Below are 18,877 nucleotides of genomic sequence, written 5' to 3' on the forward strand. Positions count from 1 at the left end.
AGTCTGGTGGAGTTTTTCCAGTGACATAGGCAGATTTCTCAAATGGAGTCTTGAGAGCATTGGAAGCAGTATGGGGAGTACTCTGTAGCAGGGAAACCAATTACTGATCCTTTCCTGGCACTATTTGAATCTCCTGCTCTTCTGTGCTAAAAATATGTTGTCTGTTGTTGTGAACAAAAGAGATTTTTTTGGTTGTTTGGGATTTTTTTTTTACTTCAGTGTAAATGGGTCAGTTACTAGAATTTGGATTTTTCAAGGTAGGATTATTTTAGTGTGTATTTTTGAATAGGCTGCTTCTAATTTATCTAGCTATGAATATCTGATCTTCCTTTTTTTGTAAAGTTCTCTGTACAGCAGGAGTGGAAGCAGTACTTCATTTTGAGAACAGTGTTGAAGTAAATTCAAAGATTAGTTATCACTCAGACAAAAGCAGCTTCAGATGTTGGAAGTTGTCCTTTTAGAAATATCCAAGAAACTGCAGTCTAGTTCCATGCGTATCAGCATAGTTAAATTATTTTATGGCAGCTGAATATCTGTCCTGTAATGTATTAAATAATTTAATTTCTGATAAATAAGTTGCATAGTAAGTATTTAACTTCTATTTGCTTTTCTAAAGGACTCTTAATGGGCTCAGTAAGTGCAGGTTGTTACAGTGATACTCATGCATCTTAGAATTATTTAATTAAACAGTAGGAAATCATTTGCCTGTCTTGTGGTATGCTTGAATATTTTTTTTTCCCCATGTTTCAGGTAAATATGCTGAAGATATATTTGGTGAACTTTTCAATGAAGCACACAGTTTCTCATTTAGAGTCAACTCCTTACAGGAACGTGTAGATCGCTTGTCTGTCAGTGTTACACAACTTGATCCAAAGGAAGAGGAATGTAAGTTACCTCCTGCAGGGAGGGTTTCTTATTTTGTCACTCAGACAGCACTGATAGGTGAAATGGAAGTAATGGTTTAATAGTTTAAATCATATTTATAAGAGCACACAGCAAAGCATCATAAGAAAGGTCCAGTTCTATTTCTGCTACAGGCTTTTTTTATAGCCTTGAGCAGCTTTCTGAGCTCAGCGTTTTCATGGTTACTGAATGATACTAAAGAATTTACATAAAAATGGCTACAGGAGTATCTGTCACTTCAGTAGGATTGCATATTTAGAATATTAATAATATTGTGTAATATTATGTGAATGCTTAGAGATAAGTCTATACACTTTTTTAAACCTTTCTATTAATTCTCATGGAATGTAAACATTTGTCCAAGTAGGGTTTTGACATTTTACTTGTACCATCTTACTTTCTGAATGATATTGTAGTTGTATAGCTTCATTTATTGCTGCTGCATAACCTCTTGGACTCTTCCTAAATAATTTTAAGTATTGTAAATATTGGTTAGCACTGAGAAAACAAGTACTCTCAGAAGTCATCAGCTCATGCCTGTAAGATAGAATTTGTACCGAATTTTAAAGGATGCCTAGGGTTTGTTGGACCACCTAATGCATAAATGCCATGAAGCTTTTTTGCTTTCATTGATATCTGTTGGTCGCAGGTCAACTGTGAAAAATCTTGTAACCCCCAAAAAATTTTGGGAGTTCTAAACTATATGGTTAAGACCTAGAAAGAAGAGGAACACCCCATCATGAAGTATAACTTCAGATTGCTTGTGGGATCCAATTTTAAACTATAGAAAGCTGTTTCAGTTCTCAATGTCTAGACATAATAATTTTGTATTATTAGATTGTGTGATTACAATTGTGTATACAGAAAATTGAAGTGTCAAACCAGAAGTGTGATCTTCAGGTTGTCTTTGGTTATAGATGTCAGAATTTCACTAGTAGCAAAATTAAGCAAGGGGAATTTTTGATTCTGTATTTCGTGTGACATTAATTTTAGAACAGGTTTTGAAAGACAGCTGCTCACAGCTAGTAGCAGATTTTCCACAAAATCATGACTTGCCTAGGGGAATTCTTACATTAATGGGATTTTCCAAGTCTCTTGATAACTGTGCATAAATCACTCTTGTATACCTCTTTTTCCAATTGTTGTGGTTTAACCTGGCAGGGAGTTATACACCACTCATCCACTTGCTCACCCCTGCTCCACAGTGGGAGGAGGGAGATAATCAGGGGGAAAAAAAATGTAAAATTTGTGGGTTGAAATAATGACATTTTAATAGGATAGAAAAGGAAGGGAAAACATCAATAATAATATTAGATTATATAGAACAAGTGATGCACAATGCAATTGCTCACCACCTGCTGACTGATGCCCAGCCAGTTCCTGAGCAGCAGCCCAGCCCCCAGACACCTTTTCCCCTGGGTTTATGTGCTAAGCATGACACCATATGGTATGGAAGGTCTCTTTGGCCAGTTTGGGTTAGCTGTCATGGCTGGGTCTTTTCCCAGCTCCTTGTGCCCCCCATCCTGCTGGCTGGTAGGGTGGAGTTAGAAGCTGAAGAGTCCTTGACCGCTGCTCAGCAATGATAAAGCATCAGTGTGTCATCAGCATTATTCTCATCCTAAATCCTGAACACAGCACTATACGAGATACTAGGAAAAAATGAAATCTCCTCCTGCCCAAACCAGGGCATTTTTGCTATGATTGGATAATGGTAAGAAACCCTTTCCATATATGATAATAAATTGTCAGCAGTTGTAATCTTGTAATGACTGTAACACTCTGGAGTGTTAATGGCATTTCCACATTTACTCTTGACAGCCTAGTTTTGGTTCAAATCAGAGGAGGATGTATGTTGATATATCATATCTGATATGTTAATCATTCACATTTCCATGGAATGGAGAGACCATATTAAGCCATTGAGTTAAAGCATCCAGGGATATTACACCATAGCAAGAAAATTGTACTATGCTATGTAAAAGGCATTTTACAAGTTTGGCTCTAGGTTTCAGGACCAAAAATCCGTAACTATTTGATGTTAGAGAATTGCTAGGAGTAGTTTTAAATAGTGTGTAGTCCCCAATGCACCATACCAACACATTTTCACAGAACTGTGCATGCTGTAGTGTTTGCTACACTGTATAGCTAAAGAAAGGTACAGACTGCAGTCAAGGAAACGGGGCAGGGAATAGGTCCTCATGGTGAAGTCCAGTGTGGCTCAGGGTGATTTGAACCTGATCCCCTGGATTTGTGTGTCACACCACAGAATGGCAGTGACTGCTTGTACTTCAGAGGGACACATGCAATCCTCAGTGTCAGGAGCTGTTAAATTACTGCTTTTATTAACCTAAGAATATCCAGTCCCTGAGCTGTACCCAGTGCTCCTTATTCACAAATGTCTGCCTGGAATGAGTCACCAGATGAGGACAAAGGAGATGAGGAGACATTTGATATTCTATTTCCTCAAAAGTTAGGGATCAGGAAACTTTTTCCCTTCAGCATACTGTTTTGGGCTTGACTTTAGAAATCCATCACAAATAGTTTAGGTTTAGTCCTAGTGTGGACTAGAATAGCTGAAGGATGTTAATGCATGAAGGGGAGGGAAGGGGGAGAATATTTGAATTTACCTTTTTTAACTCACTATGCAAGAATTAAGCAACTTTCAGTACTTCTACTTAGCTAACAGCATGAGTAAAATGGGATATACTTGTGAAATGAGTCTCATCTGCTCTTTGCCAGGAGGCAGTAATAGAAGATTTAATGGGTTCCTTTGGGCCCATGCTATTACACAAGAGAAAGAAATTAAGATTCATTTAAAGCTAAGTGGCATGAACAAAACCAGCCCAAGTCAGATTCACTAAACGAGATGCAGATACTTGGCAAGATGTTTCTGGTAGAATCAGAGTGATAAAAAGCTCTGAATTTGTTTGAACAGTCTGTGTGTTTTCTTATTTTGAATTACTACAGCATCTCAGTGAAAGAATAAAACCAAGGTTAAGATTTAAGATTGTATCTTTAGGAGTCTAACTCCTCATGACCAATTTTTCTGTCATAAAAGAGTTGCTGCCAACTTGGTTTGCTTTGAATTATTACACTGTTTTCAAATTCTTGATTTCTCAATGTTATTAATTTAATATTTTAACAGATTTTTAAAAATACTTTATTATTTTCATATGCATGTGGGTTTTACCCTCAGAAGATACCAAACTTGTATGCAGACAAAAGGAAATCCTCTGTTTTCCATCAGTAAACTCAACTTTATTTCAATTGTATGGGAAACAAACCCATGTGTATCCAAGACTAATATTTGGGGTCCTTTTAGGATTGAGAAAACACATTCTTGCTATAAAGTTGAACTAAGGTCAACAGCTTCACTAGCCCTGCAATATAAGGTGTCCTCATAGGTGAGAAAACGAATCCTGAGTATAGTTTCTTTGCAAGCATTTTTCATTTTAGTATTTACTTTATAGTAAATAGTAAATATATAGTTTATAGGTAACATTACTAACTCTGTCCATATATATGCAAAATGCATCAGTAAAATAATACTTCTCTTAACTGATCAAATTTTCATGAATTTAATTGTGCCTTTTAAGTGTGAGGTACTGCTAAAAGTGAAAAATGGCATAGTTGTAGAAATCTGACAGTTTTGAAAAGAATTTTAATTTTAACAATTATGTGGTTCTTTTTTGAAATGCTGATACATGGTACAGCTCTGATGCATTCATGAGATATTGGAAAATAGTTTTGTATCTCTCAGAAATAAATAATATCAGGGCAGAAGGAAAATTCATAAATTCAGAGTTTATCAGACTATTTTGGTATTAATTTAGTGCTTCTTTCATTGTGACCTGCCTATTTGTTACAACTGTGACAAGCAACTTAAATAAACCTAATGGCAGAAGTGCTGTGGGTGAGCAGCCTGGCACGTTTCAGGAAAGTGAATTGTGTTTCAGTAGGCTTCTGCCTTTGAATACAAGTGTTAGTTGTTTTTCTAAACATTCTATAAATATTGCCCTGTCATTAAAACAATAGTAGTTCAGAAGTTTGGCTGGACCAAGTCCAGAAACAGTTTTGTTGTTTTGCTATGGGGGAAAAGAAAGGTGGCATTTGGTGGGGAGAAACCAAAAAACCTTGACAGATAATTGTCGTCTGTATACTCTGGAAATGGGAGACTTGCTCAACTTTAAAGTCTGGATACTCAGCCCATTGTGAGAATTAGAAGGAAAGGGTAGCAAACCCCAGTTTAAGGGTCAGCTCACTGTCTTTAGCCTGTGAAGAAGATTTTGCTGAGTATAAATGTAATCAAAATTAAGAACAGGGAGCACATCAAAATTGGGTCATGATCTCCACACGTTCTATATTAAGTGGAGAGTAACACTATTGTCAATTCATTCATTAGAAATGTTACCCTCCAAGGCAGATAAAGACTGTTAAATTATATAGCAGATCTCTTTTCATTGCACATTGCTACTTAAAGAAGGTTAGATTTGATTGTGTCTCCCTCTCAAGATTCTGAGCAGATGGGCTGAGCTTCAACTGCTCTCCATCTTCTTTCTCCAATTTTCTTAGGCCCTTGATTAAATCTGAGGGTTATTTAGTAAGTAAATCAGTTTTAAATTAGCATGTCCAAGGCTTAATAGTTCCATGGTAAGACCATGATAGTGCATGTTTTGTGTACAAAAAGAGGGATGTGGACAAAATACCATTTGTTAAACAATGTAGTGGTTTTGTTGAGACTAACCAGCAGATTCAGTGTTTGATGCCCACAGGTATTTCACATCTTAATAGGGCTTACTTGTTCTACATGCTTCATTTGAAGCAGCTTCTGAGTCCTCCTAAAATTATTGATCTAACATTTACATCTTCTTTTTGTTTACCTGTAGTAGTTAAGGTACATACATTCTCCATCCAAAAAGTTCTTGAGCTGTTTTGGAATTTTTTAGAACAGTATTTCAGAAAATTTCTATTTCTTGGGTAGGTGACAGGCCCAAGAGTGATGTCTGATCTACAGAAATAATCTCTCTCTTTAGCAACTATCAAACCCACAGTCAGAGTATTCTGATGGCAGAGAAACCTAAGATGTCTGCATTCTGGTCATTGTTTAAATGGATAATCATTAAAAGTGTAAAATAAATAATGTAGAAATCAGACTTTGAGATTGCAGTGTCTTTAGGAACTGAATCACACAAATCTTTACCTTAAGAGAATTTTCAGCAGCACCACTCCCTACCAATTAATTACCTTTAGTGGGAAATTTACAACTAAGTTATTTGTTTGAGAGTGTTGTTCTTTCCTCTTTGCACTTTTCAAATTGCTGGGTATGTTTTTGAACAGAGAAAGGGAATTGTATAGGGCAACCGAGTCCCTTGATTTGGATTAAATTTCCCCTAGTCATTTAGTTCTGCAGGGAGTCACAGCTGTGATATTCAAGAGTTTACAGTCTTGAAAGATGCCAGGATAAAATTCTGCAAAAAGTATTAAGAGAACAAGCTTTTAAGAGGAATATATGATTTCTTTATTTACTCTCTTTAGGAGAATGGTATTTTTTTGGCCTAGAACCTAATTGTAAATTGTGTAGTTGATGATTGTAAAAGAATAAAAATAAATCTAGTAACTTTTTTTTCTTCTGGTAAAGTAAAATGTAGTATTTAATGTATTTGAAAAGTTAAAGTTAGCTGCTTTCTGTCAGTGCTCTGGTGAGCTCTATACCTGACTTTTACTACAAATTGGAGATTGCAGTTTAATGAGATGCTTGCTAAGAGATAAAACATTATTTAGTATGCACATTACAGATGTGCTTTTATTTAATTTTTACTTTACCCCAAAAGAAACACAGTTATTGTATCTCATCAGAGTACAATTTAAATACCCTTCCCCCCCACAGTGTGTTGTTGATTATGAGTAAAAATGGACTGGCATCTCTTTTTCAAAACCAAGTGTACATCGGGTTGACAGTTTAGCTTTCTGACAGACAGCTTTTGCTTATGTGGAAAATATTGTTGTGCACAGAGGGCTGATTGGCTTAGATTGGCTGATATAATACGTCTTTTCATACGATCCAAACAACAGACACAATAAAGACAAACAGGCATTTGTTTAGATTATTGAATGAATCTTCAAATTAAATTGTGACTATCTCAACTTTTAAGGAAATTATTTAAGACCCTGTTTTCTGTTAATTACAGTGAGCACAAGTGGTGTAGTAGGTGGACTTTTAGAAAAATACATCCGTATCAAATTTAGGATTTTGGGCTGTACAAAAAGTTCTGGTGTTGTTAGGAATTAAGCAACTAGAAGCCTAAATTTACCATCATCAAGTCAAATGCCTGCAGCTTTTCTAACTCCTCCTTCAGCTGCTCATCTCTACTCACACCTGAGTTCATACATGCACTTTGCCTGCCCAGTGCCCTTGCAGTGCCCATTTGTCACTGAGCTAGAGCTGGGTGCCACCAGCCAGGTTTTCATCTCTCCCCCCGCTGAGGCTGTAAAGCACGCAGGGCTCTTGTCTCTCTGCCAGCTGGCAAGCTGAACAAGTGGCTTTGGAAGCCAGACCGTGCACAGCCCAGGATTAGGCTGGGTGTGTGACACGGGATTTACCTGATCCCTCTGGGTAGGCAACTTACATCCATGTCAGGATTCTCCCTGTGCTGCGTGCCACCTCCTTCCCTTTCCCGAGTAATGCTGTCCTGGTGTGCTCTGTTGGTTGGAGTAATGGTGTGCTTTTCAGGGAGTGTCATCAGCATAGGAAATGCTGCCTTCTGCTGTGTATCTTAGGTTTAAAGAGAAAATTATTACACTTATTGTTGGGGATTGATTTATTGATTGCTTATCCTCTAGTGTGTTATCCCCCTGTATGTGTGTACAAAATGTGGAGTTTTAATCAAGAAAAGGGAAATTATGAATTAGATTGTCTGTGCTTGCTCATTGAAGAGATGGAATGCTAATAAGGAGTTTGTAGAACAGTGTAAATAATATGGTGTCACATACTCTGTGAGCATTTTAATAATAAACCAAAGTACTATATTTATTTATTAGAATAAATTAATTGTCTTCAGAATGTACACAGGTTGAAAGAGAAGTATACTAAGTTTTACTTTTGTTGGAAATGTCTCCAATATATGACATTTAGAAATCTTGCAGGATTGCCAAGCAACTCTGAGCAAGTACATTTGGTGTTATTTGCATAACCAACAACACAAAGGAAAGGCATAAAAAGATCTAAGACTTAAATTTTAGACTTAAATTTTTAAACCTCAGTTATTCTAACTGAACTTTTGCCAGCTGATAACAACCTGTACTTCATGACAGGTACAAAATATATAGGGTTAGTTATGACTGCAGAAATACCTACAGAAATTGAGACTCCTAGCTGACATTCAGACTTTATAATACTTCTTTCACACACTTAAAAAGGCTTCTGAGCAGCTAATTAAAGCTATTAAAAAGAATAAAAGACACTGTCTTGAATTAGAACCTAAGGGTAAAAAGGAGGAAACTTCTCCAGGAACACACAACCTTGCCAAGCGTAATAAACTTCAAAAGCCAAGCTGAAAATCAAACAAATCCCATCTTTAGTCTCACAAAGGATGTTGCCAATATGCTTAGGTAAGAAGACAGAACATTCCAGGAACTGCAAGCCTTCTGGAAAAAATCCTGCTTTCTGCCCCTTTGTGATTACACAGTAGAAATCCAACTTGGTGTATGTACATGTGTATGTGAACACTTGTATGTGTTACAGGAACCTGAGTGAAAAAAACAGTTTTCTGCTTAAACAGGTTTTCTTTAAACTGCTGCCAAAGGCCCTAGTGATAGGGGTAGAGTTGTGCTCTCATCTTGCATAAAGGGGCATTACTACCAACCTGTTTTTATGAAATAAACTTAATTATTTATAGATAAAATGTATGTGCTGAAAGTACTCTTTACTACCATGTCAGAAAACTGTTTTCATCATTGTTTGTGATTTTAAAAAAAGAGCCCAAGCTAATGAAAAGATCTGCTGCTTTATCTAATGGGAGTCTCATGCTGGTTGCAAGGGTAGCTTTTAGGCACACCTGGACTTCACAGGTGTGGTAACTGAAGAGCAGGGAGGGAGAGAAATATGAGACTAAATAGGTATACTGTTTCCAGAATTAAAAGTGCAAAGCTTATCAGTTGTGGTCACTTTTCCATTAATCTTTATCTAATTTTTAATGAAATAGAAAAGGCTCTTTTGAAATCAAGGAAAATAGATATGTAGACTTTACCAGGAGTGGATAAAAATAGTTGAAATCCCTGTTTAATGTGTTGTGTTCATGTAGTATTGTTTTCCTGTGGATCTTACATAAAGGTAATTGATTATTCCTAACGACTGTGCTTAAAAGTCAAGGTGGCTCTGAATTATACAGAGAAGGCTCATGTTGATTAAACAGATTAAAAAGCATTTGACTATTTTCATGTGTTGCAACGCAGAATTACCTCCCATTAAAGCCCATTGATCTCAGTAGCATAAGCTTAAGTGATTTTCTGGTTTGGCATCTCAGTGGGCCCTCAGTGAAACTGCTGCCTACATGCAAGGAATGCAAAGTTTGGCTTGCTGATGCCATAAAGGTAAAATCTATACCTCAAGGTACAGAGCAGTTTTTCATAGCAAAAGGATTGTGAAATAGAGTTGGTAAATGTTATTAGGTACTTCTGAACTACTGAATGATATTTTACAGCTACAGTATGCAATTTGTTGAACTACTTAGGAGAGACATAGTTCTGATATCTATTTAGGTGAGAAAAATTTCCTGTGAAGCTAAATAGAGGATGATGTGCTAGAACATTAGAGCCATGTTTGTCACACAGTCTGACAATATCTTGCCACGGCAATAGTGCTAGATGAATCTGTATTTGCTGTAAAAAGCCAAGATGCAAGCAGTAGTGCTTTATATTTCAACCAACATCAGGTAATTCCAGATTAATCCAAACAAAATATATCTGGTGGGATTTTTTTTAAATGGCAATGTCCCCTTTCAGTGTCACTGCAGGACATTACCATGAGAAAAGCTTTCCGGAGCTCCACGATTCAAGACCAGCAGCTGTTTGACCGCAAAACTCTGCCAATTCCTTTGCAAGAAACTTATGACATTTGTGAGCAGCCTCCTCCGCTTAACATTCTCACCCCTTACAGGTTAGTGAAACAAAATTGATCCAAATCAATGCCTAGCTTATTTTATGTAATAGAGAGGATGCATCCAGGCACCTTGCTCACATGGAGTAGCACTTGAATATTTAAGGAGCCAGGCTAGAAAACTGTGAAGCTGCTGGAGGAATGAGAGCAGCAGAAGACATTGTAAGCATTGAAACTTTACTCCATTTTACTCAAATCTTAACTCAGTGTAACATGGTAGGAAAAAAGTAGTTTTTAAATTCTGTATTTATTAAACCATATAATGTACTTGCATGTGAAGTGAAGAAATTAAACAGGTAAGTGTGTAGAAAGAAGGGTCTTCAATGGAAATGAATATTGCTTGCTGTCCCAGAGATTCAGTTTGAACCAGTAGCTGAACATAAGCAGCCACATAAAATTGCTCAATATTTTAACAGCAAGATTTGAGTTATTGGAGTGGGAGGTGGGAGTTCTCTGATTTATGACATACTTTTTTGGGTTGTTTTTTTTTTTTTTTTTTTTTTTTTTTGGTTGTTGTTGTTGTTGGGGTTTTTTGTTGGGGTTTTTTTTTTTTTTTTTGTTGGGGTTTTTTTTTTTTGTCTGGAGCTTGTGTTAAAGTTATCTTTCTAAAATTAGGACCTTGAATGCCAGGAAAGATAGTAAAAATGTTGGTGCAGAAGGTCAATGATCACCTCTTTTGTGTTCCTCAGTAAAACATTTCAGGGTCTGAGATACTATATATTCCTTAATATGCCCTTGCTTTGTCTTAATGTTTGGATTCATGTCTTGTCAAAGAAACAGTATGCTCTATTTGTGTCACTGTGTTTCAGGGATGATGGAAAAGAAGGTTTGAAGTTCTATACCAATCCTTCATATTTCTTTGATCTGTGGAAGGAAAAAATGTTGCAGGACACAGAGGACAAAAGAAAAGAAAAGAGGAAGCAGAAGGTACGTATGTTAACTTTATATGGCTTCTCTTTGTTTTTTCCTAGAACAGGTTTGCTTGCAGATGTGGTACTTTAATAACAGTGCAGACTTGACAGAGCCATCTATTCAACTAAAGCTGCTTGTATTCATTCAGTTCCACCAACTTAAACAATTAAATAATAATAATAATAGCAGCAGTAGTAAAATATTATAGAAGGACCTAAAGCTTTCACTCTGTCTTAACATAACCAACTTTTGCCAAAGTTTGTAAGTACTCTAGCAATAACTCAGAAAAGAAGGAGGAATGCAGCAGGAGTAAAGAGTTTCACTTGAACATTTGTTTTGTAAGACAAAGTTTTGACAGTCTTACAGGTGAAAAAGCTTGAATGACATTCTAATAAATATGTTTAAACTAGAAAGAAATTAGTAGGAATAAAACACATTGCTTATATTTTCTTAAAATTAAACAAGCACTTTTGTAAATGGTAATGCTACTTTTTTATTTGACCATTATTCTGTATGTTTCATAGGCAGTAGAGAGAGTAAATATGAGTGTCAGATTTATAATTTGATTTCAGACTTAGAATTAAAAGCTACTTAAACAGGTATTTTTCTCCATATTATTCAGGTTGTTAGCCACTAGTCTGATGTTTCTGGCTCTTACAAGTCTTTCTGGTCTACATGTTATGTTTAGCCTGAAAGCAAATTTTTCTTGCATTGGAGATGAGATTGTTTTTCATAATTTTGTGGCTGATGTTTATATGCAAGTAATTAAAAACCACTGTCTCAGTTGTCAGTTTTGTTTGCACAACTCTCCTACAGCAGAAAAATCTAGATCGCCCTCACGAACCAGAGAAAGTGCCAAGGGCACCGCATGACAGACGGAGAGAGTGGCAGAAGCTAGCCCAAGGTCCAGAGCTGGCAGAAGATGATGCTAACCTCTTACATAAACACATTGAAGTTGCTAATGGCCCAGCTTCACATTTTGAATCAAGGTTCCTTTTTGTTTTTTCTATCCTTTATGAAGTGTATTCATTCTGTGTAGTGAACATGCATGAGTAGTGGTCAGTGATGAGATGCTACTGTTCCCCTTGAAATGCACTGGAAATCACTGATTTAGCTTGATCAAAACTCAGTTTTGAAATTCTTAGTGTGTCTATAAAGGAGTAGTTACTATGTTGTTGTTTTTAAGGGTACCATGTATCCTCATTGTATCCTTGAGGATGTGCTGTCCTCTGTAGCTTGATGGAGGTGTAGTGTCCCAGGTGTGTCACTGCATTCCAGTCCTGACCCACAAAATCCCCATTGTTCCCGCCTCTTGATTTTTCTTAAGCAGACACTGCCAAGACTATATCGTGTGTGTGATGTGAATAAACGTCCACTTGGAACTCAAATGAGAATGCTGAGCTTCACTTTACTCTTGAACAAATCCCTGATTTGATTGACATTTCTGGTTATAGCCTATTACAAAATCCAACCTGTTGAATTCTCATTTCACAGCGTGTATTTGCTGGTGGCTAAAAGTAGCATTTCACATGGCAAACACCTGCTGTGCTTATGCTTCTGGTCTTGGTGCAAAATCAAGTCCATTTTACCAGCCAAGAAACATCTAATAGCAAAGAGGGCTGACAAGTAATGTTAGGCAGTTTGGGGATAATTTTTTTGTTTGGGGGTTTCGAGTGTTTTGTTGGGTTTCTTTTAATTAAAAAGTATTCATTGTCCTCCCAAAACTGGTTAATTTTTTCCCCTATCTTTCTGTGGTCAAAAGCACACCATAAGAGAGTATTTTGTTTAGCTTTTGTAAGGCCTTCAAACAAGCTCAGTAGTGATGGTGAGTAATTATGACAACTCTAGGAGAGAGTGTTTGTTGCCTGAAAAGTAGAAAAACCTGCTTGTAAAAAACTTAGCTCAATTCAGAATGGAAAATGCTCTCAGTGCGTTTCACTCAGTGGGGTACAAGTTAAGTTATGGTGATTAGCATTTTTCTAGGAACAGCTTTATAGAATCTCTGTAAGCTGCTGTGTCAAGTCATTGGCAGAAACATCTGCTTTCCTGCGGTCCTTTTGTTATGTTGTATGTTGGGTTCCACTTTAGACATGCTTGTTTTATATCCAGGACCCTGGCCTAAACCTTGATTATCTCAGTACTAGTAATGCAATTGTTAATAATGCTGAAGTGCTTGGGAGCACTGCATGTGAAGAACATGTTGTTCAGAAACAGAACAGCACCATACTTTGAAATAAATGAGAAAGATTTTCACCCCTGAAGAACTTAATAGGCTTAGGTACTACAGTGGTGGCAGTATGTGGAAATGTAGAGTGTTGCTCTACTAGTTGGAAAGTGTTCTACAAACACTTTTGCTCTGAATTTAATAGAATTTTTTAAAATAAAATTCTGTAATTGAATAGTTAATTGAAATTTACTAACTGATCAGATCCTTGAGGTGTGTCTAAAGTTGCCATTAACAAGTTGAATCATCTTTATTTAGTGCTAGTACTCAATAGTAGATATTGATTGTGTCCTGTGTCTATTAAAGCAGCGAGTTCTCTGTATATATTGGAATAAAGATCCTCTGACAGAAGTTCAGCTAAATTATTCAGTTGTAAATTCTACCACTCTTAACATCGATGGATGTTTCATAAATGTTGTAAAAGAAGAGGAGTTCTGATTGTATTGCTGTGTTTATTTAACTCAAAATAATGTGTCTAATAAACACTAAGGTCACACACATGGTGTAGAAACTATCTGATATACCTGTCAAAATCAAACCCTTGAGCTGCTAGAAGTAATAACAGGGAAAGTGGGATGAATTATTGAAAAGCCACACTATAATATCCAACACTAGTGGAGAGAAGATACTTGCATTCAGAATCAGACTGAAGTGTAGCACAGCGGCTGAGGGCACTAATACTGCCTCCTACTGAAGGTGAATTGGATCATTTCTCCCTGTTTCTTACAGATCCCAGGCCTACGTGGACCACATTGACGGGTCGTATTCCCTTTCTGCCCTGCCCTACAGCCAGATGTCCGAGCTGCTGAGCAGAGCCGAGGAGCGCGTGCTGGTGCGGCCCCACGAGCCGCCGCCGCCGCCCCCCATGCACGGCACCGCCGAGGCCAAGCCCGTGCCCCCCTGCGTCAGGTACCGGCCACAGGGACCACGTGCCCTTCTCCTGGGGCTGCTGTGGTTATCCACCCCCTGCCAATAGCTGTCAGCATTATTGCTGTGCTGCCCATGAACCCCAGCGTGCCTGCAGGAACAGGGCCGCCGGGAGCTGGGTGGGAAGGCCGGCACCTAAATCCCATAGGGTGGAGAAAAGCCTCAGCTTGCCATCAACACTGCGACCGTGTTGCCTTCTGAGTTAAATGGCAAGACCAAAAACTATATGGAAAATGCTTCTGTGAAATATGTTGGCATTTCAGGATGTAGCTTTGGAGTTTTGGAAATTTGTACAACTGGGATGTGTTTCAGCCTACATGAAAGGAAGAATATATCACAGTAAGACAGCTGTCAAAACCATGTATTCATTGCATTTGCTAAATTGTAAGTGCTTCTCTCTCCCAAAGTTTTTTTTTCCTACTTCTTTGTACCTTTTCAGAAGTGGATACGTACATAGAATATTTTCTAGAGATGAAAATTTCTTTGTCACTCCCCTATTTTTTTATACCAAAAGTCTTATTTTATGGTCAGGCACATACAACTTAGAATAGTGGATAGCTAATTCAGATGGGATTGTTACATCAGCAAGATGTTAGTCTCTTGAAATGGGTGATATTCGCTGCCTAGGAGATCATACACAAAAATGCATAACTCTTTATTAATTTACCACAACAGTTTAAAGAAATCCTCTAGTGGTCTTTCAGGAAAAGAAATTTACTGTTCTCTCTTGTTTCTTCAGTTCACCTATTTATTGTCCTGTAATGAGTATCTAGCATATAACTGTACCTCTCTGTATGCAGTATTGATGACCTTTAATATTAGTCTCACTCATTTTTTCATCACACCTTAAGTATATATATTTCAAATTAACTCGTTCTCATTGTTTGCATTGTTTTGTTTTGGTTTTAAAGTTCTATGAACCAAAACAGTTCATCGACTGCTAGTTCCCTGACTTGAGAAAAATAATTTGGATTTACTTAGGGACAACAGGGAAGAATTATATCAAAGGTACAGGAAATCTTCGAGCAAGATGCACTGTATAAGAACATAGATTTGATTAATAGCTGAATTTGAGCAGAGGTCTTTTGGAAACCCGTTGCAAGCTCCATACTGAAAATTAGACATTCTTATTTATGAGGTGTGGACAAACACCCTGAAATCATCATGGTACATAATGCTCTTTAATGCCCAGGTTTCAATGTTCTAAAGTTGCACAACTTAATCTATTACTATTTTTCCACTCTCTAGCTTTCATATCTTTGTTCTGTTATTGGATGTTGCAGTTCTACTCCTGGCTTGGTAGAAAATCGTCCTCAGTCACCAGCAACAGGCAGAACACCGGTGTTTGTGAGCCCCACTCCTCCTCCTCCACCACCGCCACCTCTCCCATCCGCCTTGTCGACTTCATCCTTAAGAGCTGCAATGACTTCCACCCCTCCACCCCCAGTCCCACCGCCACCACCCCCTCCCACAGCTGCTCTGCAGGCCCCAGCTGTGCCGCCTCCGCCAGCTCCTCTCCAGATAGCTCCTGGAGTTCTTCATCCAGCTCCGCCTCCAGTGGCTCCTCCCCTAGCACAGCCCTCTCCCCCTGTCACCAGAGCCGCCCAGGTGTGCGAAGCTCTGCCTGTTCACCCGGTTCCTCCACAAGCTGAAGTTCAGGGACTTCCTCCACCACCCCCACCTCCTCCCCTGCCGCCTCCTGGCATCCGACCCTCCTCCCCTGTCACAGTTGCAAACCTCTCTCACCCTCCTCCTGTCCTGCACCCTCCTGCCACAACCATTGTCCCTGGCCCTCATGCACCCATAATGCCTCCGTCTCCACCATCCCAAGTGATTCCTGCTCCTGAGCCCAAACGCCATCCTTCAACTCTGCCTGTGATCAGTGATGCTAGGAGCGTTCTGCTGGAAGCAATACGGAAAGGTAACGTTGGCTATTACACAGCAAACAGAGCCATCTCAGAAACCTGCTACATACACGTGACCTTTGAGACATGGAATATTTCACATGTGTAAGAAGTTACAGGAATGCATCTCAAGTCTGTTTCTGTTTTCTATCCCCTACAGTGTATACATTGCCAAGTAGACAGGTTTTTTTCAATTCGTAATTTCACTTATCAGATGTTTAGTTTGGATGGCAAACCTGGTTCTCTGTGGAAGTTAGATTACAGAAAAAAGTACGTGTGTTTGTAGATGATCTGTGGAGATTATCTTTCCATTTCCGTTTACCTGCAAATGTAACTATTTCTGATCATCTACAAATTGTGTAGAAGACAAAAACATTGGTTTTCACAGACTGTTAGATAAAAGCAAAACTGATCAATTGGCATTGGAATTTTGATCATCTGTCACTGTATTACAAGATATAAGTGACATTCAGAAATCATTGCTGAAGACCTCAAGCTGTTAAGTATCTGATCTGGACACTGATGTCAGTGCAGTAGTGGAGCAGCCTTTGCATTGCAAGGTGCCCATGGCAGAGTGCAAGAGAAGGGCAGAGCTGCAGGGCAGTGTTTTCCTGATGATCTCATGAGGAGCTGTGTGTGCCAGCTGTACCTTTCAGCTTATGGTGCCCATGGCCAGGAAAATCCCCACTGGCATCAGAACACACACATTGGTGTGTGCTGCTGTTTGATGGTGCGGTGTCTTTCTGTCTTTCAGTAGTTAAGATCTTTAAAATGTTTCAAGTGCTACATTCTTCTTCTCTTCCCCTGCACTGTAGCACAGCACAGAATCTGTATGGTACTGTAATATCAGCAGATAGGCCATAGCACTAATTCGAAATATTTTTGCATGCCTATATGCACATGAATTGGTAACATCATTGAAATCTAAAGAAATGTTGACAACAGCTGAGTACAACAGGGGTACATGAAAATGTGTAGACAATGTCAGCAAAAATGAGAAAATAGAGCCTGCTGGTATAATCTTGGTGATTGCTGAGAACACTTTTGACCGAGTCATACCCAAAAAACAAAGGCTTGAGTTACCACAGCTTTGATATCCAAGTAATACTTTATCCCAAACCAAATCATTACATGATAAAAAAAAAAGAGTTACAAGAGGTCCTGTCTTCAGGACAAATCGCTATAAACTTTCATTAAAATTATGAATAAAGAGTCTAAAAAATGCAAATAGCAAAATCACTTAGAGTGGTACTACAAATGTATTTTAATAGAAAATCAGAACCAGGATATTGTAGTAGACGGACTCAAGATCTTGTCTGCCACTGCAATTCTGACATTCTTCTCTTTAAAAGCTTGACAAAAAAAATTCAACCTGAGCAGGACAGCATCCTGTGTATTCATTTTCGATTGCAAAGCATTCTGTGAATCATGACCTAGATCCATGTGCAGTGGGGAAGGAGGAGGGTGACATGTTTGTGCTCTGCTGTTCCCAGGCATTCAGCTCCGCAAAGTGGAGGAGCAGCGGGAGCAAGAAGCGAAGCACGAGCGCATTGAGAACGACGTCGCCACCATCCTCTCCCGTCGCATCGCTGTGGAGTACAGTGATTCAGAAGATGATTCAGAATTTGATGAAGTAGATTGGCTAGAGTAAAATTATTACATTGATGTACACTGCAAAATTGAATGCTAATGTCCATTGTGGTGCTTGTTCTTTGGAAGTTTGATGGTCATTTCTAGTGTTTTTTGTATTCTTTTCTTAACATAATTAATCCATGTTTTTCTACTTTTCAGTTTACAAAGAGCTCCTAGTGCATCTTCAAAACTAAATGTTTTACAGTGGCTTTTCTTACACATCTCTTTTGAAAGAACATACTTTGTTCCAATAGACCACTAAGTATTAAGCATGGGCAGCTGTTGGTAGAGTAGCAGTTTCAATTTTTTGGCATATCTTAACTGTGCACTTTGTGAATTTTAAGTTGATGAAGGCAACTGAGATTGACATTCCAAGGACAGCTGTATGTACTAATGAGCCTTATTCCACTTCTGATAGTGTTTTAAAACATTAAACCTAGCTATCAAAATATCACTGCCTCGATAACACCTGTATACTAAAAGTACATATAGTTAGCAGCACTGAACACACTGAAAAGCAAATGGATCTTTGGGGGGGTTTATTATTGTTTTATTGTTGTTTTTAAATAATTATGGCCTTATTTGAATGTTTAGAGATTCCCCTTCCCTTCTTCCCTCCCAGGTACATATTGTGTGGTACTATTTTTGCCTGCATAATAAAAGTTTAAAGTTTTTTTTTCCTTGTGAAATCTTTTGACTTAAACATGCTGTGTAACTTATGTAACTGTTAAAATAACAGTTTGATTTAATAAATGGTTCATTTTAAATGTTCCTGGGTGTTGGTCTTTCAATGAAGCCTGCTTTTCACTGGTGTACCTGAGAGATCCTTGGTTTTCAGGTATTTAATCTGTGGTGTACAAAGTTAAAGTATTTTCTCATCAGTTCTCTCATTTTCTCTTGATGAGATGCAACAGTTAAAATCATGATTGATGAAAGATGATTTTTTAAGTGCTGTCTAGCAGTGCAGTGCATGTTTTTCACATCTTTTGTGTTTCTCTTCCCTGGAATAACTCCTTCAAGTCTGAGCACATAGTCAAAAGCCTGTTGAGAAGGGAAGCATGAGAGGGTGCAAGAGCTCTCTTATCCTGTGATCTTGTTCCTGGAAGATGGAATCCTGTAATAGAGGATAAGAAGTCTTGAAGGTCAGATTGAGATTTCTTGAAGGTGGAACATTAAATGTTCTATGTGTTACAAACCAGCTTGCAGGGACATGTGCTTGTT

At 38.1% G+C, this 18,877-nt stretch overlaps 1 protein-coding gene across 3 annotated transcripts in view; it reads left to right on the plus strand.

Annotated features, from left to right (window-relative positions):
* The window catches only part of WASF1 (WASP family member 1), an 87,183-nt gene extending 68,778 nt beyond the window's left edge, over window positions 1-18,405 (plus strand). For 2 of the 3 annotated variants that reach the window (XM_058802133.1, XM_058802134.1), the window contains exons 3-9: window positions 751-885; window positions 9,904-10,057; window positions 10,867-10,984; window positions 11,786-11,958; window positions 13,923-14,102; window positions 15,404-16,041; window positions 17,518-18,405. In XM_058802133.1, the coding sequence (XP_058658116.1) occupies window positions 751-885; window positions 9,904-10,057; window positions 10,867-10,984; window positions 11,786-11,958; window positions 13,923-14,102; window positions 15,404-16,041; window positions 17,518-17,675 (1,556 nt within the window). In that variant the 3' untranslated portion in view covers window positions 17,676-18,405. The remainder of the gene's footprint in view (window positions 1-750; window positions 886-9,903; window positions 10,058-10,866; window positions 10,985-11,785; window positions 11,959-13,922; window positions 14,103-15,403; window positions 16,042-17,517) is intronic. The other variant, XM_058802136.1, reaches the window with a different exon arrangement.
* The last annotated feature ends 472 nt before the right edge of the window (window positions 18,406-18,877 follow it).

This window comes from Ammospiza caudacuta, chromosome 3, assembly GCF_027887145.1.
Source record: "Ammospiza caudacuta isolate bAmmCau1 chromosome 3, bAmmCau1.pri, whole genome shotgun sequence".
Taxonomy (NCBI): domain Eukaryota; kingdom Metazoa; phylum Chordata; class Aves; order Passeriformes; family Passerellidae; genus Ammospiza; species Ammospiza caudacuta.